Below are 21,402 nucleotides of genomic sequence, written 5' to 3' on the forward strand. Positions count from 1 at the left end.
GCTCAGTGGTTGAGCATCTGCCTTCCACTCAGGTTGTGATCCCAGGGTTTTGGGATGGGGTCCCACATCAGGCTCCCCACAGGGAGCCTGCTTCTCCCTCCCTCTGCCTATATCTCTGCCTCTCTCTGTATCTCTCATGAATAAATAAATAAAACCTCTTTAAAAAAATAAAATTAAGGTAAGCACGGGTGCCTCAGCGGTTTAGCGCTGCCTCCAGCCCAGGGTGTGATCCTGGGGACTCGGGATTGAGTCCCACGTGGGGTTCCCTGATGGAGCCTGCTTCTCCCTCTGCCTGTGTCTCTGCCCCCCTCTCTCTCTGTGTTTCTCATGAATAAATACATAAAATATTTCAAAAAATAAAAATAAAATTAAAGTAAAAAATTCCAGCTCCCCAGACCACACTCTGAACCAATTAAATCTCCAGATGAGACCCAGGTATCTACCATGTGCGAAGCTTACCAAGTTTGAGAACCTCTGGGATAGTAAGGAGGGTGGGCTCTGCAGTCCAACTGCCTGGCTTCAAATCCCAGACCAGTCACTTCTGAGCCAGGTGACCCTCCGCAAAATACTTAGCCTCTGTGAACTCCATTGCAGAAAAGGGATGAGGATAAGAATAAGCCTCTATAGGATTGTCATGAGGTTTAAATAAGCTAATTTACGTAAACCACTTAAAAGAAGGCAGGCACAGATTAAGTCTGTAGCAATTATGATTAACAGCTTTCTTATTCCATACTCCTCTGGAAGACATTCCCAGGCACTGCTCCCCCATCTGACACTCATTCACCTAGTGGGTTTCTTGTATGGTCCCCTATCATTCTTTTTTTTTTTTCTTTTTAAGATTTTATTTATTTATTCATGAGAGACACACAGAGAGAGGCAGAGACACAGGCAGAGGGAGAAGCAGGCTGCCCGCAGGGAACCTGATGCAGGCCTCGATCTCAGGACCCCAGGATCACGCCCTGAGTGGAGGGCAGACACTCGACCACTGAGCCACCCGGGTGCCCCAGGCGACTTCATTTCTACAAGCATTCACTCAACAGCTGCTTTACTACAGGGGTGATGGAAGACGCAAAACAATTAGGGACACCTGCCTCATCCCCTGGATGTTGAACTTCTCCTGGGTCTGCGTTTCCCAGTGAGATCAAAGCGTCCTGGGCTGGGAGACCGCGCACATGCCTGGCCAGCCCCAGCCCCCGCCCTAGCCCCCAGCCCCCAGCCCCAGCCTCCAGCCCCAGCCTCCAGCCCGAGTCCCAACCCCCAGCATCGCCCCAGCCCCCAGCACCGCCCCAGCCCCCGAGCCCCCAGCCCCAGTCCCAGCCCTCAGCACCCGCCCCAGCACCCAGCCCCCGCCCCAGCACGCAGCCCCAGCACCCCGCCCCAGCCCCCAGCCCCCGCCCCAGCCCCAGCACGCAGCCCCAGCCCCCAGCCCCCGCCCCAGCCCCCAGCCCCCGCCCCAGCCCTCAGCCCCCAGCCCCCGCCCCAGCCCCCAGCCCCCGCCCCAGCCCCAGCACGCAGCCCCAGCACCCAGCCCCCGCCCCAGCCCCCAGGCCCCGCCCCAGCCCCCGCCCCAGCCCCCAGCCCCAGCCCCCGCCTCAGCCCCCAGCCCCCGCCCCAGCACCCAGCCCCAGCACCCAGCCCCCGCCCCAGCCCCCGCCCCAGCACCAGCCCCCGCCCCCGCCCCAGCACCCAGCCCCCGCCCCAGCACCCAGCCCCAGCACCCAGCCCCCGCCCCAGCACCAGCCCCCGCCCCAGCACCCAGCCCCCGCCCCAGCACCCAGCCCCCGCCCCAGCACCCAGCCCCAGCACCAGCCCCCGCCCCAGCACCCAGCCCCCGCCCCAGCCCCAGCCCCCGTCCCCCCCCCCCAGCACCCAGCCCCAGCTCCAGCAGCAGCACGCAGCAGGGGACTGCAAAGCGTAGGCTACCCCAGGTGGAACACCGCGTTCTAGTTTTGCTTTGCCGTTTGCAGCCTGGGCGATCGGGGGCCACCGCTCGAGCCTGTTTCCCGTCGCGGAAAGCGGAGCCTCCCCGCCTGCCTGAAGGTCACGGGCCCGGGCCTGCGGCGCGCGGTGCGGCCCGCGAGCGTCCGCTCCGGCGCCCTCCGCAGTCAGCGCCCGCCCGCCCGCCGGGGGACCGCAGGCCGCGGCCGAGAGGCTGCGCGCTGCGCCCGCGACGTCAGGCCCCGCCCCGCCCCGCCCCGCCCCGTGACCGGCCCCGGCCCCGGCCCCGGCCCCGGCCCCGGCCCCGGCCCCGGACCGAGCGGCGCCCGCGGGAGCGGTGGCGGCCGCGCGATGGGGGCCGAGGCGGCGGGGAGCGGGCGGGCGCTGCGGGAGCTGGTGCGCGAGGCCGAGGTCAGCCTGCTCGAGTGCAAGGTGTGCTTCGAGAGGTTCGGCCACCGCCAGCAGCGGCGCCCGCGCAACCTGCCCTGCGGCCACGTGGTGTGCCTGGCCTGCGTGGCGGCCCTGGCGCACCCGCGGACGCTGGCCCTGGAGTGCCCCTTCTGCCGCCGGGCCTGCCGCGGCTGCGACACCAGCGACTGCCTGCCGGTGCTTCACCTCCTGGAGCTCCTGGGCTCGGCGCTGCGCCCAGCCCCCGCCGCCCCCCGCGCCGCCCCCCGCGCCGCCCCCTGCGCCCCGGGCGCCCTCGCCTGCCACCACGCGTTCGGAGGCTGGGGGACCCTGGTCAACCCCACGGGGCTGGCGCTGTGCCCCAAGACCGGGCGGGTCGTGGTGGTGCACGACGGCAGGAGGCGGGTCAAGATCTTTGACTCCGGGGGAGGATGCGCCCATCAGTTTGGAGAGAAGGGGGAGGCTGCCCAGGACATTAGGTACCCCCTGGACGTCGCCGTCACCAACGACTGCCACGTGGTTGTCACCGACGCCGGCGACCGCTCCATCAAAGTGTTTGATTTCTTTGGCCAGATCAAGCTCGTCATTGGAGACCAGTTTTCCTTACCTTGGGGCGTGGAGACCACCCCTCAGAATGGGGTCGTGGTAACTGACGCCGAGGCAGGGTCGCTGCACCTGCTGGAAGTCGACTTTGCAGAAGGAGCCCTCCAGAGGACTGAAAAGCTGCAAGGTCATCTGTGCAGCCCGCGAGGGGTGGCCGTGTCCTGGCTCACTGGGGCCATTGCGGTCCTGGAGCACCCTCCGGGGCTGGGGGCTGGGGCGGGCAGCACCGCCGTGAAGGTGTTCAGCCCAACTATGCAGCTGATCGGCCAGGTGGATACCTTTGGGCTCAGCCTCTTTTTCCCCTCCAGAATAACTGCCTCCGCCGTGACCTTTGATCACCAGGGGAATGTGATTGTTGCAGATACTTCTAGTCAGGCCGTCCTATGCTTGGGACAGCCTGAGGAATTTCCAGTCCTGAAGCCCATCATCACCCATGGTCTTTCCCATCCTGTGGCACTGACCTTCACCAAGGAGAATTCTCTTCTTGTGCTGGACAGTGCAGCCCATTCCGTAAAAGTCTACAAGGCTGACTGGGGGTAATGGGGTGTGGTGGGGGTCCTGGAACTGCCACTAATCCAGTTTAACCCTGGATGAATTAATCCCATCTCTCGAACGGGGATCATTATAACTGCCTGACAGACTTATAAAGGTTGAAGGTAATTATTAAAGAATAATAATGAAGTCTACCGTTTATTGAGTTATGTGCTCCCTGTGCTAGGAAACTTGCAAATATTAGCTCAGCGTGTCCTTACAGTGGTACCCAGGGAGGTAATGCCCATCATTAATCCCATTTTAGAGATGAGAAAACTGAGACCCGAGGGTTTAAGTGATTCTCTGAAGGTCATGTTTACTTACTGTGACAGTCACAATGGGAACTCAATTCTGACTCCCCAACCCCTTGCTCCTAAGTAGGATAACAGATGTGAAAAAACGACAGCATGTGACTATATGTTGTTACTGTGTGTACTCTCTTTACAGGTAGCTATTTCTCTTGGTTGGACGTGCAGAGAAAGGAGACTTTCTAGAGAGTTCAAGAGGAAAAAGGGTAGTGTGATGAGCATGGACGTGAGTGTCATTGAACTTGCTGGTTCTTTGATGTCACAGTAGGTAGAATGACTGTGGATCCTTGAACTGCCCTTGGGAAAGGTAAACATGTCTGTTGGGACCTGGATGTCCTCCATCATAGGAACCCAGGAAATACTAGTTGGTTGCTGCAGAAAGGCTTGTGTGGACATAAGTTCAAAACTACTGCCGACCACCGTACATTCACACACCTCCAGTGGGAGATGGCTGGAAGACAGTCCTGTGACAGGTCTGCATTCATAGAACAAGAGGCCGCCACCGTTGGTTCACGGCAGAATGAGTTTGCCTGCCTCTTCATAATCTGTGCCAACCCGAAACCCTTTTGTGATAGAGTTTTTCTCTGTGCCATTTATTTTTTTTTTTTTAATTTTTATTTATTTATGATAGGCACACAGTGAGAGAGGGAGAGAGGCAGAGACACAGGCAGAGGGAGAAGCAGGCTCCATGCACCGGGAGCCTGACGTGGGATTCGATCCCGGGTCTCCAGGATCGCGCCCCGGGCCAAAGGCAGGCGCTAAACCGCTGCGCCACCCAGGGATCCCTCTCTGTGCCATTTAAATTTGTCCCATTGCACACACTGTATTCTCACTAACCAGCTCCCTTGATGCTAAGCTAGCATTTAGGCCACTGGTAAACCCCTGTATACTTCTTGAGTTGAAGTTAAGCTTTGACCAAGATAAGGCCTGCTTTAATGCTTGCAGTCGATTGAGCGAATAAGGGGAAATTTCAGGTGAGGTGGCCGGTTCTTTATTAACTGTTGTGTTTGTAGCTAGTGTCAACATCTCAGAGTTTAGGGCTGCTGTAATAGTACCAAACCACTGACACCTCAGAAGCAGTGACAAAATATATTTTTTCTCGGGGAGAAAATTCTGGTTTTGAGAGGTAAGAGTTTGCCTCCGGTCATAGCTGATGTTGTATCTATTAGACAAACAGTTTCAATAAGTATAACGTACGCACTGGAGATAGCCCCCAAATTATGAGTAAGCTATGTTCCAGAAGGTTAAGTTTGCCCTTTGGAGCTAAAAGAGAGGCTGGGGTCCATGTCATCCCTCAAAAGCCCATCATGCTTTCAATGCTTCCATCGTGTCATGTGAAGATTTCAGGCCTCGTGGACCACCATTTGTAAGTGCGTTCCAAATGGGGATTCTGGGGACAATCCCTTTCCCCTGTCCTTAGAAGGCATCCTTAGGTCAGTGACCTCAGAATAGTGACCTATTCTCAGTTGTATAGCAAGAAAAGCCACCTTAGGCAGAGATAGAGGTTCAGAGTTGGTCATTTGCAAGTGGGCCAACCTTGGATGGACCATTCAGAAGTTGTCCTCAGGAACAATGACATTTTAATGGCCTCAGGGTTAGCCAGTTCAAGGGACTTTGTCCTATTTGGAGTTATTAGTGGCATCATCTTGACCAAAGAGGTGTACTAATATTTTTTTCAGACAGCACTGATAGGACAGGTACCTGCATTCCTGATCCTTGAATTGTCCTACTGTGTTTGACCTTGTTCTGTTCTCTGGACCCACCACCTGAACTTTTTTCTCAATCTTTTTCCTTGGCATTTTCTAAGGACTTTAGTTTGGATTCATAAACCTCCCCTCCTACAAGTCTCACTCCAGATCCCAGAGCCCCAGCCATTGCCATTTTGCTAATGCCTTATCTAGACCTTCCCTGGCTCCTCACCAACTGAGGTCTGCACCTTGCTCGGTGAATGAGGCATCTTTTTACGGAAGAAGCAATACTCCATATACCTCAGAAAAGTGAGGAGAACCACATTGGTGGATGCAGATTTAATCATCTTCACCCCAGCCACAGGAAGAAGAAATGCATACTGGTGGTCAGGACTCTACTAATAGTGATATGCTATGGTGGTGTATCATGGTGACTAGAGAGGTGAACTCTTTTTTTGAAGAATATGTTGAAAATATGATAGGAAGGCTGCCAAGACTCATCACACCTACCATACTGAACTGTCACGGTATCTGTGGTGCCCCTGCCACAGGCTCTGCTGATGAGCATGGCCCTCTCCAGCAGTAGCCAATTGGATAGCAGCACATACCTAGCTACAGCCTGTCCATCAATGATCCACCAAATGTATTAATTGGACCAGAAAATTGGCCTATGAATTGGTCTGGGGCAAACAAATTTTCCCAAAGAGGGGCAAGGAAATCTGATTTGAATTTTGTCCTTGAAGTCATAAATGGAAAAATTTGGAGCAAATCAGGCAGACAGCAGCCTGGGAGGAAGCCGAGCGTGTAGCAAGTTGGAGGGGTGCAGAGTATCAGTAAGGAAACCAAATTCACGAATGAAAAGAGGCTGGAAGGCAGAGAAAAGATGCAAGTGTGAGGAATCCAGGCAGGAGCGGGAGAAGAAAAGCCACCCAGAGAAGCTCACCTGTGCAGGGCTGTTCTTTGCAACAGAAAGTACCTGACAAATATTACACTGTGTGGTTGTTCTGTTTGGAGAATATTGAACGTGAACCTACTGATTGTGATGCCAGTAGTAGGAAATGGTTTTTGAGAGGGTCACAAACCCATCAACACCCCCACCCCTGATACTGGCAGGGAGCCCCACATGCCGCAGGTTTAAATATCTGAGTTACAGGGATCCCTGGGTGGCGCAGCGGTTTGGCGCCTGCCTTTGACCCAGGGCGCGATCCTGGAGACCCGGGATCGAATCCCACATCGGGCTCCCGGTGCATGGAGCCTGCTTCTCCTTCTGCCTATGTCTCTGCCCCTCTCTCTCTCTCTGTGTGACTATCATAAATAAATAAAAATTAAAAATAAATAAATAAATAAATAAATATCTGAGTTACAAATGGTGCCAAAAAACTGTTAAATAAAATACATCTGATCCTCCTCCTTTAACAAAGGTAAATATAGATGTTTAAAACACACTTTCATTACAGTCTGAGAAGCCAGGTTCCATTTTGGAATACTTGGATGGAGTCTATGCTCAATTTCGGGGGGTGGCATTTTAAAGAAAGATTGCAATAAACTGGAGGATGTTTAAAAGTTCTGGGGGCACCTGGGTCGCTCAGTGGTTGCGCATCTGCCTTCAGCTGAGGGCGTGATCCCAGGGTTCTGGGATCAAGTCCCACATCAGGCTCCCTATGGGGAGCCTGCTTCTCCCTCTGCCTGTGTCTCTGCCTCTCTCTGTGTCTGTCATGAATAAATAAATAAAATCTTTAAAAAATAAAAAGTAAAAGGTCTGAAGAAGGGGCACCTGGCTGGCTGGGAAGAGCATGTGACTCTTGATCTTGGGATTGTGAGTTAGAGCCCCCACATGGGGTGTAGAGATTACAAAAAACAAATAACTTTTAAAAAAGGTCTGCAGAAGAATCTAAATGGCATGCTTTTTGTCAACCTCTAACAGCTACAATGTAAACTCCACGAAGCAAAGATGTTTGTGTTGTCCACAGCTCTATCCCCCCCACCCTGCCCAGAATGCCACTTGACACATTGTAAGAGTTCAAAAATATTTGTGGAATTCATACATGTTTATCCTGAGGAATTTTGCTAGACTGTGTGTTCCTTTCACCAACAAAAGGGAAGTGCTGGTGGTAGCTGGTAGTTTGGGGAAGTTGGTCCAGAATTAAAACAATTTGTGGTAAGTTTGCTGAGTAACTTGCAGAGAGTTGCAAAGCCTTATGGTGACATTGCAGTAGCCTTGGTTGGGACTGGGCGAAGAACTTCGTGTTCTCACTCACCACATTGCCAATATCACCAGGCACACGGGACATTGAGGTATGGGGTTGCCTGACTCACATCTTTTGTCTGGTCCTGAAGAGCAGAGACAACCCCGGTGTGCTGGTTCTCTGATACCCAGCTATGGTATCAACTCTGGGAACAAGAGAGGAACTAAAGTGGCTCTTCTCCCCCTCACCTGGTGGTGGGCTTGGAATATTGTTCAAGTCATCTCAGAGTGAATTTGGCTAATGGTAAATCCATGAAGAGGATTTTCGCTTCCAGGAACCACTCACACAGCACAGGCTGCCCAACCACTGACATTTGTTTGGCTGCAAATTATAACCTATGTTGTATCTAATAGAGTAATGGAAGAACAGCTCATCGTGTCCCACAGAAATAATGACATAAGAGGGAGCTAATTTCCTGACAAAAGACTCTGGTCAGATCAGACCAGACTAGCAATGTCTTAAAAGTATCTAACAAAAATCTAAAATCACTTATAGAATGACTATGGGAAATTGTGCTTCCAGCCATAGACTGGAAAATAAAAAAAGCTTCAGAATGATTCAAATGACACCTGAGGCATACAGAGTCGTCAACAGGCTGGTTTAGATCACACAGGTAATTAAAGGTAGAACCAGGGGGCACCTGGGTGGCTAGTGGTTGAGCATCTGCCTTCAGCTCAGGGCATGATCCTGGGGTCCTGAGATCAAGTCCTGCATTGGGCTTCCCTCAGGGAGCCTGCTTCTCCCTCTGCCTGTGTCTCTGCCTCTTTCTGTGTGTCTCCCATGAATAAATAAAATCTTAAATAAATAGAGAAAGAAAGAAAGAAAGAAAGAAAGAAAGAAAGAAAGAGAAAGAAAGAAAGAGAGAGAAGAAAGAAAGAAAGAAAGAAAGAAAGAAAGAAAGAAAGAAAGAAAGAAAGAAAGAAAGAAAGAACCAGAACTGAAAATTGGATCTTTCTGTATTCCATATTGACCCCTCTCAAAGGTCAAAGGCTGGAGCTATACACATGCACACACATACACACATGTGTACTCTGGCACTAGCTTTTTTACTGGTCAAGTTCTTATGTTCTTTAAAAATAGACCTTTTTGTCCCAAATTTCCTGCAGTTGGCTTCTATTTTTTCTTTTTTTTGAGTCAGTTTGTATTTTATTGTTTCACTGCATCTACTGGGATGTCTTCCCATTTCTTTCACAAATACAAAATCCAGGTTTGTATGCACACTGGTCCAAGAAAACACCATGGTCTTTCCAAATTACCAGTGAGACCATAACCAGGAGGCCAGTCTCTTCATCATTGCATCAGTCGGCCCTTGAATCCAGAGTCACGAGGCTTTACCCTGAAGGGACCACATAGTTTCATTGTACTTCATGGTCCTTGTTATTAGAAGGAGCCTTTGGTTGCAAAAGAGTGTGATGAAGAAGCTGAAACATAACTAACATTTTCATAACACTCAAAAATTGCTTCACAAAGCTGTTCATTTATTTAACCTTCATAGCAGCTGAGGCAGACAGAGCAGATCTTGTTAGGGTGACTTGAACCAGTAAAGAAGCAGAGATGGAATCGGTTAACCACCTGCCTTCAGCTCAGGCCATGATTCTAGAGTGCTGGGATCGAGCCTCACATCGGGCTCCATGCTCAGCAACAAGTCTGCTTTCATCTCTTCCTCTGCCCTCCCCACTGCTAGTGCACACTATCTCTCTCTCTCTCTCTCTCTCTCTCTCTCATAAATAAAATCTTTAAAAAAAAAGAAAAAAGAAGAAGCAGAGATTGAAGAGATAGGATTGTAGTATGATTACATCACCACATCCTGTTGTGTTTGGGACTGGGAAGGAGCAAATATCTTCTCTAAATCTCCCTTGGGTGACTCTGTGCAGCAAGCATTGGGTCCCACTGCTCTAGAGAACAAATCCCAGTCATCCCTTGGTGGGTTCACATCTACCATCAACATCGATTTGTATCAGCACTAGGTAATGTTCTTTGGGAGGAAACATTGCCACCCTCCTGAGTTTCGGAGCTCCAGAATCCCATGTGGATGGTCCTGCTGCTTCGTGAGTGCCCACCATCCACCCCATGGTGCCTTCTGTGATGCAGAGAGAAGCCCGCTCACATGGCAAGAGCGAGAGCGCTGACTGGGTCCTAGGAAGCCTCTGAGCGAAGAAAGTCAAGTTCTGGTGTTTCCCTTAGACCCATTTGTAAAAGAAAACTGAAACATGCTTATTAGTTTTAGAAATCAGAGAATGTAAATTCTTTAGCTGCCTGGCCCACCATGCCCTGGAGCTTTCTGATCTGACATGGAGGGTCCGGCAGGGAGCTTCCCTCTTAAAATGAGGGAAGAACTTCCCAAGTCAAGTGCTGAGTGGCAGACACGTGGCCTGTGAAAGCCCACACCTTCCAAACACTGGGGCCCAAAGTTCTCTCCCATTCCTCCCTCCTGCCTTGGGCCCTCTTCTTGGCGGCTGTGGCTCCCCACCGCCCCTGCCAATCGTAGAAGCAACGTACATTCATAGTAGGCTTGGAGAACACAAATGAGCATAAAGATATCTAATCACTTTTAATTAGAGAAAACGACTGTTACTGTGTTTGAATTGAGTTGACTCATCGCTGCAGAATTAGTATTCCTGAAAATCACTTCATAGATCCCGATTTTGCAACACAGTGAATGTATCATATGAATTGCAAGCTCTTCTGCGAAGTGCATTTAAGTGGCGTTCAGGGGAAGCTCAGTTTTGGAGATCCCAAAACATGAAGAGCAAAAGCGCCATGGTAAAGGGATCGAGAAGGGCACTCACCAAATGCTCCATCTGCCCTCCGCGTTTCCCAGCCTCTGGGATTCAGTATGGCCATGTGCCTGGCTCTGGCTGTGAGCAGAAGCCAGGACAAAGCCCTACAATCTCTGTGAGCTGAGAACGAAGGAAAAGTAATGATGCAGGAACGTGTTGGGCTAAAGCAGGGGTCTCATGTTTCCTAATGAAAGTATGGTAGCTTACAGAGATAAAATACTGCACTGAGATGTCACACAGTCAAATTTAAGCAGGCTCTGATTCAGCTCCTAGTCTTTTCGATCATATCAAAGTTTGCATTAACATCAGGAAAGTTCAGGTTAGCATATGTTTTTGGGATATATCATTTTGGCCAGTCAGAAGGGCAGGTCAGCCCCACTGCTGACCAAGCAAAAAGATCTGCTATAAGTATGTAAAATGAACGTTAGCAGGGCTGTGGGCTGCGTGCTGGATGGTGGAGCTGCATGGTAATCATGGAGAATCACAGGAGCCTCCTGCTCCAATTTCTTCACATCAGCCATTTCTGCATTCTGATGAGCAAAATGCTCTAAAATAGGCTTCAGCCACGTGACCTTTCTCCTCAGATATACAACTCCCTGCAATTTACTTCCATTTTCAAACCACTGATTGATGTAGCTGGACGCACTGTGAAATTGATGAAACAGGGGGCCAATTCCATCACATTTTGGAGTTAATTTCCACAAGGTTGTAAGGCTTCTGGTGGACACTAAAGTATAAATCTTAAAATTGGCAATTTTTCTTTTGGTAAATCAGTAAGAAATACTTTACATGAATTTACTGAATTTGCTAGGAGCACTGTCTGTACAAGTACACATGAGGATATCCAAATGCATTTTGATCATGTCTGAACTGTATCAGCCTATCTTTTTTTTTTTAAAGGTTTTATTTATTCATTCATGAGAGACACAGAGACAGAGGCAGAGACAGAGGCAGAGGGAGAAGCAGGCTCCATGCAGGAAACCCGATGTGGGACTCGATCCCAGGGCTCCAGGACCATGCCCAGTTGGGCAGACAGACGCCCAACTGCTGAGCCACCCAGGTGTCCCATCAGCCTATCTTTTTTTGGTCACGTCTTTGGCAGGTTTTGGCACTGGGGTTAGACTGGCTTCATGAAACGAGTTGGGAAATGTTCCTTCCACCTTTATTTTCTGAAAGAATTGATATAATATTCATGTTATTTCTTCTTAAATGTTTGGTAGAATTCACCATGAAGTCTTGTGGCCAGGGAAGTTTCTTGGTGTTTGTGTATGTGTGTCCAGAGATTAAAATGGTTTTCTCTAGAAAGATTGGTCAGTTGGAGCTTACTCAACCATACTGGAAGAGGCAGTCTAACAATTAAAACAACAAAAACAAAACTTTTAGGGGCGCCTGGGTGGCTCAGTTGGTTGAGCATCTGCCTTTGGCTCAGGTCATGATTCCAGGGTCCAGGGATTAAGCCCCAAGTAGGGCTCAGTGGAGAGTCTGCTTCTCCTTCTCCCTTTGCCCCTCATCCTGATCATGTGTTTTTTTTTCTCTCTCTCTCTCAAATAAATAAATAAAATATTTAAGGAAAAAAAAAAAAAGAAAGAACAGATTTAAAAACTACATTAAATATAAAGTAGGGGATCCTTGGGTGGCTCAGCAGTTTAGCATCTGCCTTTGGCCTGGGTCGTGATCCTAGAGTCCTGGGATCGAGTCCCGCATCGGGCTCCCTGCTTGGAGCCTGCTTCTCCCTCTGCCTGTGTCTCTGCCTCTCTCTCTCTCTCTCTCTCGTATCTCTCATGAGTAAATAAAATAAAATCTTTAAAAATAAATAAATAAATAAATAAATAAATAAATAAATACACCAAACTTTTAAATCTCTTTGATTTTTCTTTTTTTTTTTTTTTGGCAAGAATTTACTTACTAAATATTTCCCATGTGCTCACTCTATGTTAAGCAATGTGCTAAGCAATGGGAATCTAAAGACGCTCTTAGGCACTAATCATCTGGTATGGAGATGGGCAAGATACTCCGGAGAATATAGTACAGAAGCATTAGTGCTCTATAAGAATATGCTTAAGGCACCCTGAAGAGGGAGAGATAACCCCAGATGGCCACAGCAGGCACGGCATATTAGAAGAGATGATATCATGCTGGAATTCCAGACTGATCAATGTCCTAAATACTGCTTGCTTCCTCCAAAACAAATTAAAAGGACACAGTTGGATTTAAGCCTGCACTGATTCTCTGTGTTACCAATACTGGAATCTACTCTCTGTAGCTGTAGCCAGTCTCTGGTCCTCTGGGAGTATATAAAAAAGAGGAAATGGCAGGTGTTTCAGAATATCTGAGGGTATTTATGAATATTTTCCCACTTAGCTAAATAGTGCAGTAGTAAATTTATTAGTATCTACTTAGGTCAAGGTGCCCTTAACTCTTAACTATAGAGAACGAACTGTATAATTATGAAGAATAGATGGCTACCAAAGGGGAAGTGGATGGAGGGGATGGGTTTTAAAAAAGTGCCCCTTTGAACAAAGCGTTTTTATGTTATAATAAAGTATTTCCTACAGTGCTTTATAACCCTCTCCTGCATTTAGTTCTTTTCATCATCATGGCAACCATAGATTTTGTGGGAGGAGGAGTCAGGTTGACACCAATACTTCCCTAATTCAGAGATGTTTGTTGGAAGTGTCCTGAAAATCCCGCGCTGAAGTGTCCTGCAATCCCGCGCTGTGCTCTGGACATCTCTTGATGGCACCTGCCAACAGGCACCAAGGAATCATGACTTTGCTAGACATCTTAGAACGGAGGGCATTATTTGAGTCCTCCTCTTACTGAGCTTCAGCAGTTCAGGTGGCATAGCTCCACACACCAAACCAGGGACCAAGCAGAGGAAAAATATCCAAGATAAAAAGACTTCAAGGTTTCACTTAGTAGCTCTGTTTAACAGATTGGGAACCGCATGTTAAAAGAGGTCAGAAACATTGATTAATTTTGAAGAACAACATAGAAGAAACATGGAGCCTTAGACTACTTTTGACTCCAGGCATCCATCACTTGGGGAGGAAATCCAGAACAGCTTCTCCCACTCCAGTGGAAACCACCTTCAATCATATGTTGACAGGATATTTCACAACTGAGTTAAGAAGTTATCATTTGCCAGGCTGTGTGTGAAAGTGTCTATAAGATCCTATCTTTGTTGTAAAACTTGCCAAATAATTTATGAATAATATTTAGCACCATCTCTTCATGTAATCACCATCAATGAAAGGCTTCCTGTCAGGATATGACCTTCACTTGGGTTCCATACTCTCTCTTCCAGCCAACTTAACTCATTACCATTTCCCTTGTGGGGAGAATGGGCTCCCACCTGCAGCTCTACTGCTGGCACACTCTGAAGCTGGCTCCTGCCCCAGCAGGAATGGTATAAGAAGCTTCCAGTTAAAGGTTTTCCTGTCTGGTGCCTGGGGTCTGCCGTCCAGGGCATAGGCCTCATTATTGGCTCCCTCCTAAGCTAGATTGGGAGCCTTCACTTTGTTCTTTCCCTCAGTTACATCATCCCAACGTGGACACTACATTTCGGTCTCAGCTTTACCCTAGCCCTGTGGCTTTGGGTTTCCAACCCTATAGCCATAGCTATGGTCCATCGTGACACTTTCTATCTTACCTAATGCTGTTAGAGATCTATCAATGTACGAGGTTGAATTTTGTTGGACCATGACAGCAAACCAGGCAGAGAGTAAGAAAATAGCAAGTAGAAATGGTGCCAAGAATTATTAGCTTCTTGTTGATTGCAGTAACTCCACGTTGGGTACAACCCTTCAGTTCTTGTGTACTTTTATGTCATCCTCACAACAGCCTAGGGAATAGTTGCTGTTGACATTTTTGCAGATAAGAAAACTGAGGCACAGATAGGTCAAATAATTTGTTCAAGACCACACATACAGAAAGTAGGCAAACTAATTTCTCCTAGTTGTTGTTTCCTTGTCCGTAGAGTGGAGATTTCATAGTAGCTACTTTCTAAACTGGTTGTGGGGCTTAAATAAGTTTATACGTGTGCATTTGGGCAGGACTTGATACATGGTAAGTGTTCGATAATTCTTAGCAATCATTATTGCTATTTTTTTACAATAGTCTGAAAGTTTTAGCTTTAATATATTTCATCTTAAGTGATTTTTAGCAACATGCATGCAATGGTTGGCATTTTTTAGAGATTTTATTTATTTACTTGATACACAGAGAGAGAAAGAGAGAGAGAGAGAGGGCGCACGAGCAGGGTGAGTGGCAGACACAGAGGGAGAAACAGACTGCCTGCCAAGCAGGGAGCCTGATGTGGGTCTTAATCCTAAGACCCCTGGATCATGACCCCAGCCAAAGGCAGATGCCTAATTGACTGAGCCACCCAAGTGCCCCACGATGGTTGGTATTTTTAAAATCACCTTTATGGATTTCTTTCTTTCTTTCTTTCTTTCTTTCTTTCTTTCTTTCTTTCTTTCTTTCTTTCTTTCTTTCTTTCTTTTTTCTTTCTTTCTTTCTTTCTTCTTTCTTCCTTCCTTCCTCCCTCCCTCCCTCCCTCCCTCCCTCCCTCCCTCCCTCTCTCTCTCTCTCTCTCTCTCTTTCTTTCTTTCTTTCTTTCTTTCTTTCTTTCTTTCTTTCTTTCTTTCTTTCTTTTCTTTCTAAAAGATTTTTGAATAATCTTTGTGCCCAATGTAGGGCTGGAACTTACAACCTCAAGATCAAGAGTCATATGCTGGGATGCCTGGGTGGCTCAGTGATTGAGCATCTGCCTTTGGATCAGGTCACGATCCTGGGGTCCTAGGATTGAGTCCCGCATCAGGATCCCCTTGGGGAGTCTGCTTTCCCCCTCCTTGTCTCTGCCTCTCTCTCTGTCTCTCATGAATAAATAAATAAGACCTTAAAAAAAAAGGAGAGAGAGAGAGAGTCACATGCTCTATAGAATGAGCCAGCCAAGCACATTTGCTTAAATTTGAGTATAGTTGACACACAATGTAACATTAGTGTCAGGTGTACAACATAGTGATTTAGCTTTTCCATACGTTAGGTTATGTTCACCACAAGTGCAGCTACCATCTGTCCCCATGCAGTGCTGTTACAGTATCACTGACTATATTCCCTACACTTTGCCTTTTATTTCTATGACCTATTCACTCCATAACTGGAAGCCTGTATCTCCCACTCCCCTGCTCCCATTTTGCCCATCCCTCCAACCCCTTCTTCTGGCAACCATCCCTTTGTTCTCTGCATTTATAGGTCTGATTCTGCTTTCTGTTTGTTTGTTTTTTCGTTTCTTTTGTTTTTTAGATTCCATGTATGAGTGAAATCATGTTATTTGGTCTTCTCTGTCTGACTTATTTCACTTAGCATAATGTCCATACATGTTGTTGTAAATGGCAAGACCCCAAATCTTTTTTATGGCTGCATAATATTCCTACACACATGTATATCTTCCTTATCTATTTGTCCATTGATAAACATTTAGATTGCTTTCTGATCTTGGCTATTGTAAATACTGCTGCAATAAATGTAGGTGTGCATATATCTTTTCGAGTTAATGTTTTCATTTTCTTGGGTAAATACCCAGTAGTGGAATTATTGGATTGTATGGTATTTCTATTATTTCCAACTTTTCGAGGAACAACCATACTGTTTTCCACAGCACTTATTATTTTGCTTGAACTATTTGGGGTAAGGCAATACCTCTTTTTTTAAGCAAAGAAGTTCATGACTGGGAAGCTTGGACCTGTAGGAAGCTATCTTTGTTCCCATGTGGAGAGAGCCTGCCCGATGACAAAGCCTATAGAAAAGAACAGAGAGCCAAGACTGAGGAACACAACGTTTGTTGTAACACTGTGTGGGTTCCACAATTTTTCTGTTCCCTCAGCTAGATGTGACTCTGGATGTCCTACTTATCTAAGCTGGTAAATTCCTCATTCTCTTTAAATAAGTTTGAACTAGGTATCTGTGACTTTCACCTACAGGAGCCTTAAGATAATCTGAGGCAGACGCTTCTAGAAATCATCACAGCTATGTTAAGGCAGCATGAAGCTGGTTTTCAGTCTGTGCTCAGAGTTCCATAACAGAAGAAAATTATTTTTTCTCCATAAGTTTTGAGTGGGACATCCAACTACTAGTAACTTGTTTGACTTTTTTGACAAGTGGGAGGAGAGTCAGCAGGTACCAGTTGAAAGGATTTTTTGGATTATCAGATCTCCTTTGATGCGTAAGGTTTTCAAGCCTGGTGGATCATAGAGATCTTGATGTCCAGCTCTTTTACTTTCTAAATGGGTAAATTGATGCCTGGAGAGGCTAAGTAATGTAGACAAGTGATTCATCTTAGGAGAGAACCCAGAATTCTGAATTTTGCTGCCATTTGAATTCTCTCTGATTTTGGATTTTCAGCAATATGAGCTGCACACAGCATTTTTTTTTCCTCCATAGATATGCAGAAACTGGAGACAGCCATCAGCTGATGTCAGCTCTCCTGACTCTTAACCTAGTTTGGTTTTCCCATCATAGCATTCTTCTTCTTGATAAATAAATGCTTTACGTGGGGCTGCTATGTTTACTTAATCTTCTACAGCAGCATATAGCAAAGACATAGTGTAGGATGCTAGCCCTACAGGATGCTATCAGACTAGGGTAGTGTGGAGAAAAGTGTTCTCAGAGCCATTAATAAGTTATTTTGCATTATAAATGGGAAAATATGGGGTGGTTAGATAGGACACTGTTTTCCAAACTTATCTGATCACAGGTCTAGTGTTGAGGGAAATGCTGTATTAGAGACAGGAATTTTCACATTTTTTTCCAAAGCTGAACAGCTACCCTTCTGTGTGATTAATTATGCCCCTCTTTTTTTGGTGTTCTTTTTTCTCAGGCCCTAGTTTTTAATTCTTACTTTCAATTCTCATGCTTCCTCCCATCCTTCCTTGTCTGTAAGTTTCTCCTTGTTTTTTTGTTTTTAAAGATTTTATTTCTTTATTCATGAGAGGCACACAGAAAGAGGCAGAGACATAGGCAGAGTGAGAAAAAGGCTCCCTGCAGGGAGCCTAATGCAGGATTTGATCCCAGGACCCTAGGATCACACCCTGAGCTGAAGGCAGATGCTCCACCACTGAACCAACCAGGCGTCCCTCTTCTTCTTCTTTTTTTTTTTTTTTAATATTTATCTAAGTACTCTCTACACCCAACATGGGGCTCCAACTCACGACCCTGAGATCAAGACTTACATACTCCCTCAGGCGCCGCCCCCACGCCCCCCATTCTGCAAGTTTCTAAACTTGGCTGCTCCTCTGGGGTAGCTGTCTTTCTCAGATTCTTTGTGTTGGCCTTTATTTTGGGGGTAAAGAGATATGGTGGGGCAATGTCTCTGGCAGATGTAGGCGTGAACTCATCCCCTGACTTAATCACAGCTCAGGATTTCCACACTCCAAGGTGGGCTTGTGGGAAAGAGTACCCCGTACAGATGCCTTCAAGAGCTTGCTCAAGAGAGCCACAAAGCCTCTGTCCCACTTGTGGAGTCTACTCATCCTTCCAGACACAAAGATGGTGGTGAAATATCTCTGCAACTTCCCAGTCATCAGAAGCTTCTCTCCTAATTTCCAGTAGCTCACAGCCAAGCCAATCCCAGCTCAGCATTTAGCCTTTTTCTCTTGACAAGGTGCTGCTCTGTCCAGGATGGAATTTCTATTTTGACCAGAAAGAACCCACTGCCTTTATGAATATCTGCAGCTAGTGTCACTGAGTAGGATTCTTTTATCTTTCTAAAGTGTTCTGTGTCTTCTCCATTTGCCTTGTTCTGTCCTCAAGACTGCAGCTGTAATTCTGAATATATTTGGCAAATGAGTGGGATAAATCTTCATTTATGATTTTCACATTCATAACTCCCTTATTTTCAAGGTTCTTCACAGATCTAATGAGAGAGTTGGGAGCATCACTGTGCTTCTTCTGTAGGTGAGGCAGTGTTTGAACCAACATTAATGCTGATCCAATTAAATGAACTCCCCATGACTTCTCCTCACATTTTTTCCCTAACATTTTCCACATTCTTCTGAAACTGAGATGCACTTTATGCAAATTTCTCTTTTGAGGAGTTTTCAGGAATACTAATGCAGCCCTTTGGCTTCACTACAGAGACCATGAAGACAAACAGGCAATTTCAAAGGCCAGGTGTGAATTATTGATCTGAATGAAACCCAAATCAATACAGGTACTGGCGATCTGGACACACTTTATCATCACCAGTGTTCATTTCAAAGTTTGATACTATCCACGAAAATAAATCTTAAAGTTGGGCAGCCCGGATGGCTCAGTGGTTTAGCGCCACCTTCAGCCTAGGGCCTGATCCTGAAGACCCAGGATAGTGTCCCACGTAGGGCTCCCTGCATAGGGCCTGCTTCTCCCTCTGCCTGTGTCTGTGCCTCTCTGTCTGTGTGTGTCTTAAATAAATAAATAAATAAATAAATAAATAAATAAATAAATAAATAAATAAAATCTTAAAAAAAATCTTAAAGTAGATTCTGAAAAATCGATGGTAAGTACGTTTTTAGTATTTTCCCCTTCAATGGCTTTCCTAGAGACATGCATACTGTTTTTGCTACCTTATATTGAACCAGACCTTCCTGTAGCTGGCTCTTGTCACACAGTGCTGTTAGGTAGCAGCTGGTCATTTGTCATTTTTAAACATTTTAGTGTTGCCATGGGTTTGTCAGTCATGACTATAAGCTCTAGTTGGCACACAGGCAGAGGACAGTGACCAGCCAACGCAATACCTTATAGATCCCCTCACTCAGCCTTGCCTTTGGGACTTACTGAATGCTGACATCCTCATTAGCCACACCCACAGATATAATTGCTGGAAACTGTAGCAGAAATGATGCCTGACCTGATAACGCTTAGATCCAGGAAAGAAGAATCTAGAAAAGGTTACTCCTGTTCTAAACCTGAGAACCATGTAACTTGATAAGTTCTACCTGCCTGGCCATTAATTTAAATAAGTTACTTGTTTGCACTCAGGTATCACACCAAGGTGTTAAATTTAATCTCTAAAGACTTATGTGGTTTGGACTCAGAATGTTCTCACGAATACAACTTCTTTCCCTTCTCATGTTAACTGACCCAGATGTAAGGACTTAGCCCTGACCACAGCGCAAGTTGAGGCAGAGACAGGATTTAAGCTGAGTGCCTCCCATTTCAGTCTGGCTATTGATTATATAGCTTGCCCAACTCACCAGGGATCTGAGAAACCTAAAATCTTAGGCAGTAGAGCTTCAGACCTTCCGCATGAGAGTCCAGAGTGTAAGTCTGTTCAAGACAATGTCTCTGTTCCTTTTTTCTCTTAGAACAGATACTCCATAAAGATAGCCCTATGCCTTCCTGAAACTCCCAGCCCAATGTAAGTTTAACATTGGGATGCTTTCTACTACTGTAAGCAACAGAAAACCCAACTCAATACAGCTTAAGTAGGAAGGATATTTGTTATCCTACATCAGAATCCCAGAAGTAAGCAGGCTCCAAGGTAAGTCAAATCAGAGCTCAACATTATCAGCTACCCATGTTCTGTTCCACCTTCCTTTCAGACACCCTCAGGCCCGCTTCTATCACAATTTAGGGAGGACCACCCTAGTTTTAAGAGTCATACTCAAGGAGAGAGGAGAAACCATTCCATCCTACCGTCCACTTTGTCTCTGTCTCATTTTAGGAAAAAATAACTCTTCCCTAGAAGCCATCATATCACATTGACCAGAACCCAGACTTATAACCAGTTCTAACCCAATCACTGACAAGAGGAATGGGAACATCATGCAGGGTTTAGAATCTGCTTCATAGTACTGGCAGCATATTTGAATATCTGAGGCTAGTCAGGAAACCTCTACAAATACCAATAACCAGATAACCAATATCTGGTACCTCCAGATATTCTAATTTAATTGATCTGGGGTGGGGGAGGCCTAGGCATGGGTGTTTTATAAAGTTACCCCCAGTAACTCTGATGTGCAGCCAGGATTGAGAATCACTAACTTCAAAACATTAGGACTTAACCCTGTACCACATCAGGAGAAACGATATCAGAGGTCAGCTAGAAGGATGAGAGGAAATGGTTAGTGGTTAGGCAACCCACAGATGACCGAAAAGGTTTGCTGAGTTTCTCTGAAAAAGATATATAAATGGCCAGCAAGCACATGAAATGATGCTCAGCATCACTAGTCATTAGGAAAATGCAAATCAAAACCACAATTGTATGCTACCTCACACCCATTAGGAGGGCCACTTCTAATCCTCTGTTTTTTTCCTATCAAAGAAAAAAAAAATAGAAAATCACAAGTGTTGTCAGAACAAGGAGAAACTGGAACCCTTGTGCCCTGCTGATGGGAACATAAGATGGTGCACCTGCCATGGGAAACACCTATGGTAGTTCCTTCAAAAATTAAAACTGGAATTACCACATGACCCAGCAATGCCACTTCTGAGTGGATACCCTAAAGAATTGAAAACAAGGTCTTGAAGAGGTATCTGTCCATCAATGTACATAGCAGCATTATTCTCAATAGCCAAAAGATGGAAACAACTCAAGTGTCCATTGACAGACAAATGGATAAACAATGTGTGACATACCCATACCATGAAATACAGCTCAGCCTTAACACTGGAAGGAAATTCTGACACTCGCTACAATGTGCACGAACCTTGAGGATATCATGCTAGTAAAATAAGCCAGTCAATAAAAAGCAAATACGGTTATGGTTCTACTTGAGCATCAAGTACCTACAGCAGCCCAATCCATAGACATGGAAGGAGTGGGGGTGGCCAGGTGCTGGAGCAGGTACTGAGGAGTCGTTTAAGGAGTATCATTTTAGTTTTGCAAGATAAAAAAGAGTTCTGGGTGCACAACAATGAA

The 21,402-nt window shown here is 46.5% G+C and overlaps 1 protein-coding gene across 1 annotated transcript; it reads left to right on the top strand.

Moving 5' to 3' along the window:
* Positions 1–2,253: 2,253 nt before the first annotated feature.
* Positions 2,254–3,630, top strand: NHLRC1 (NHL repeat containing E3 ubiquitin protein ligase 1). The gene has a single exon (XM_077885848.1). It carries the CDS (start codon positions 2,290–2,292, stop codon positions 3,487–3,489), a length of 1,200 nt encoding a protein of 399 aa, XP_077741974.1. The 5' UTR covers positions 2,254–2,289; the 3' UTR covers positions 3,490–3,630.
* The last annotated feature ends 17,772 nt before the right edge of the window (positions 3,631–21,402 follow it).

This window comes from Canis aureus, chromosome 37, assembly GCF_053574225.1.
Source record: "Canis aureus isolate CA01 chromosome 37, VMU_Caureus_v.1.0, whole genome shotgun sequence".
In the NCBI taxonomy this organism is placed as follows: Eukaryota; Metazoa; Chordata; class Mammalia; order Carnivora; family Canidae; genus Canis; species Canis aureus.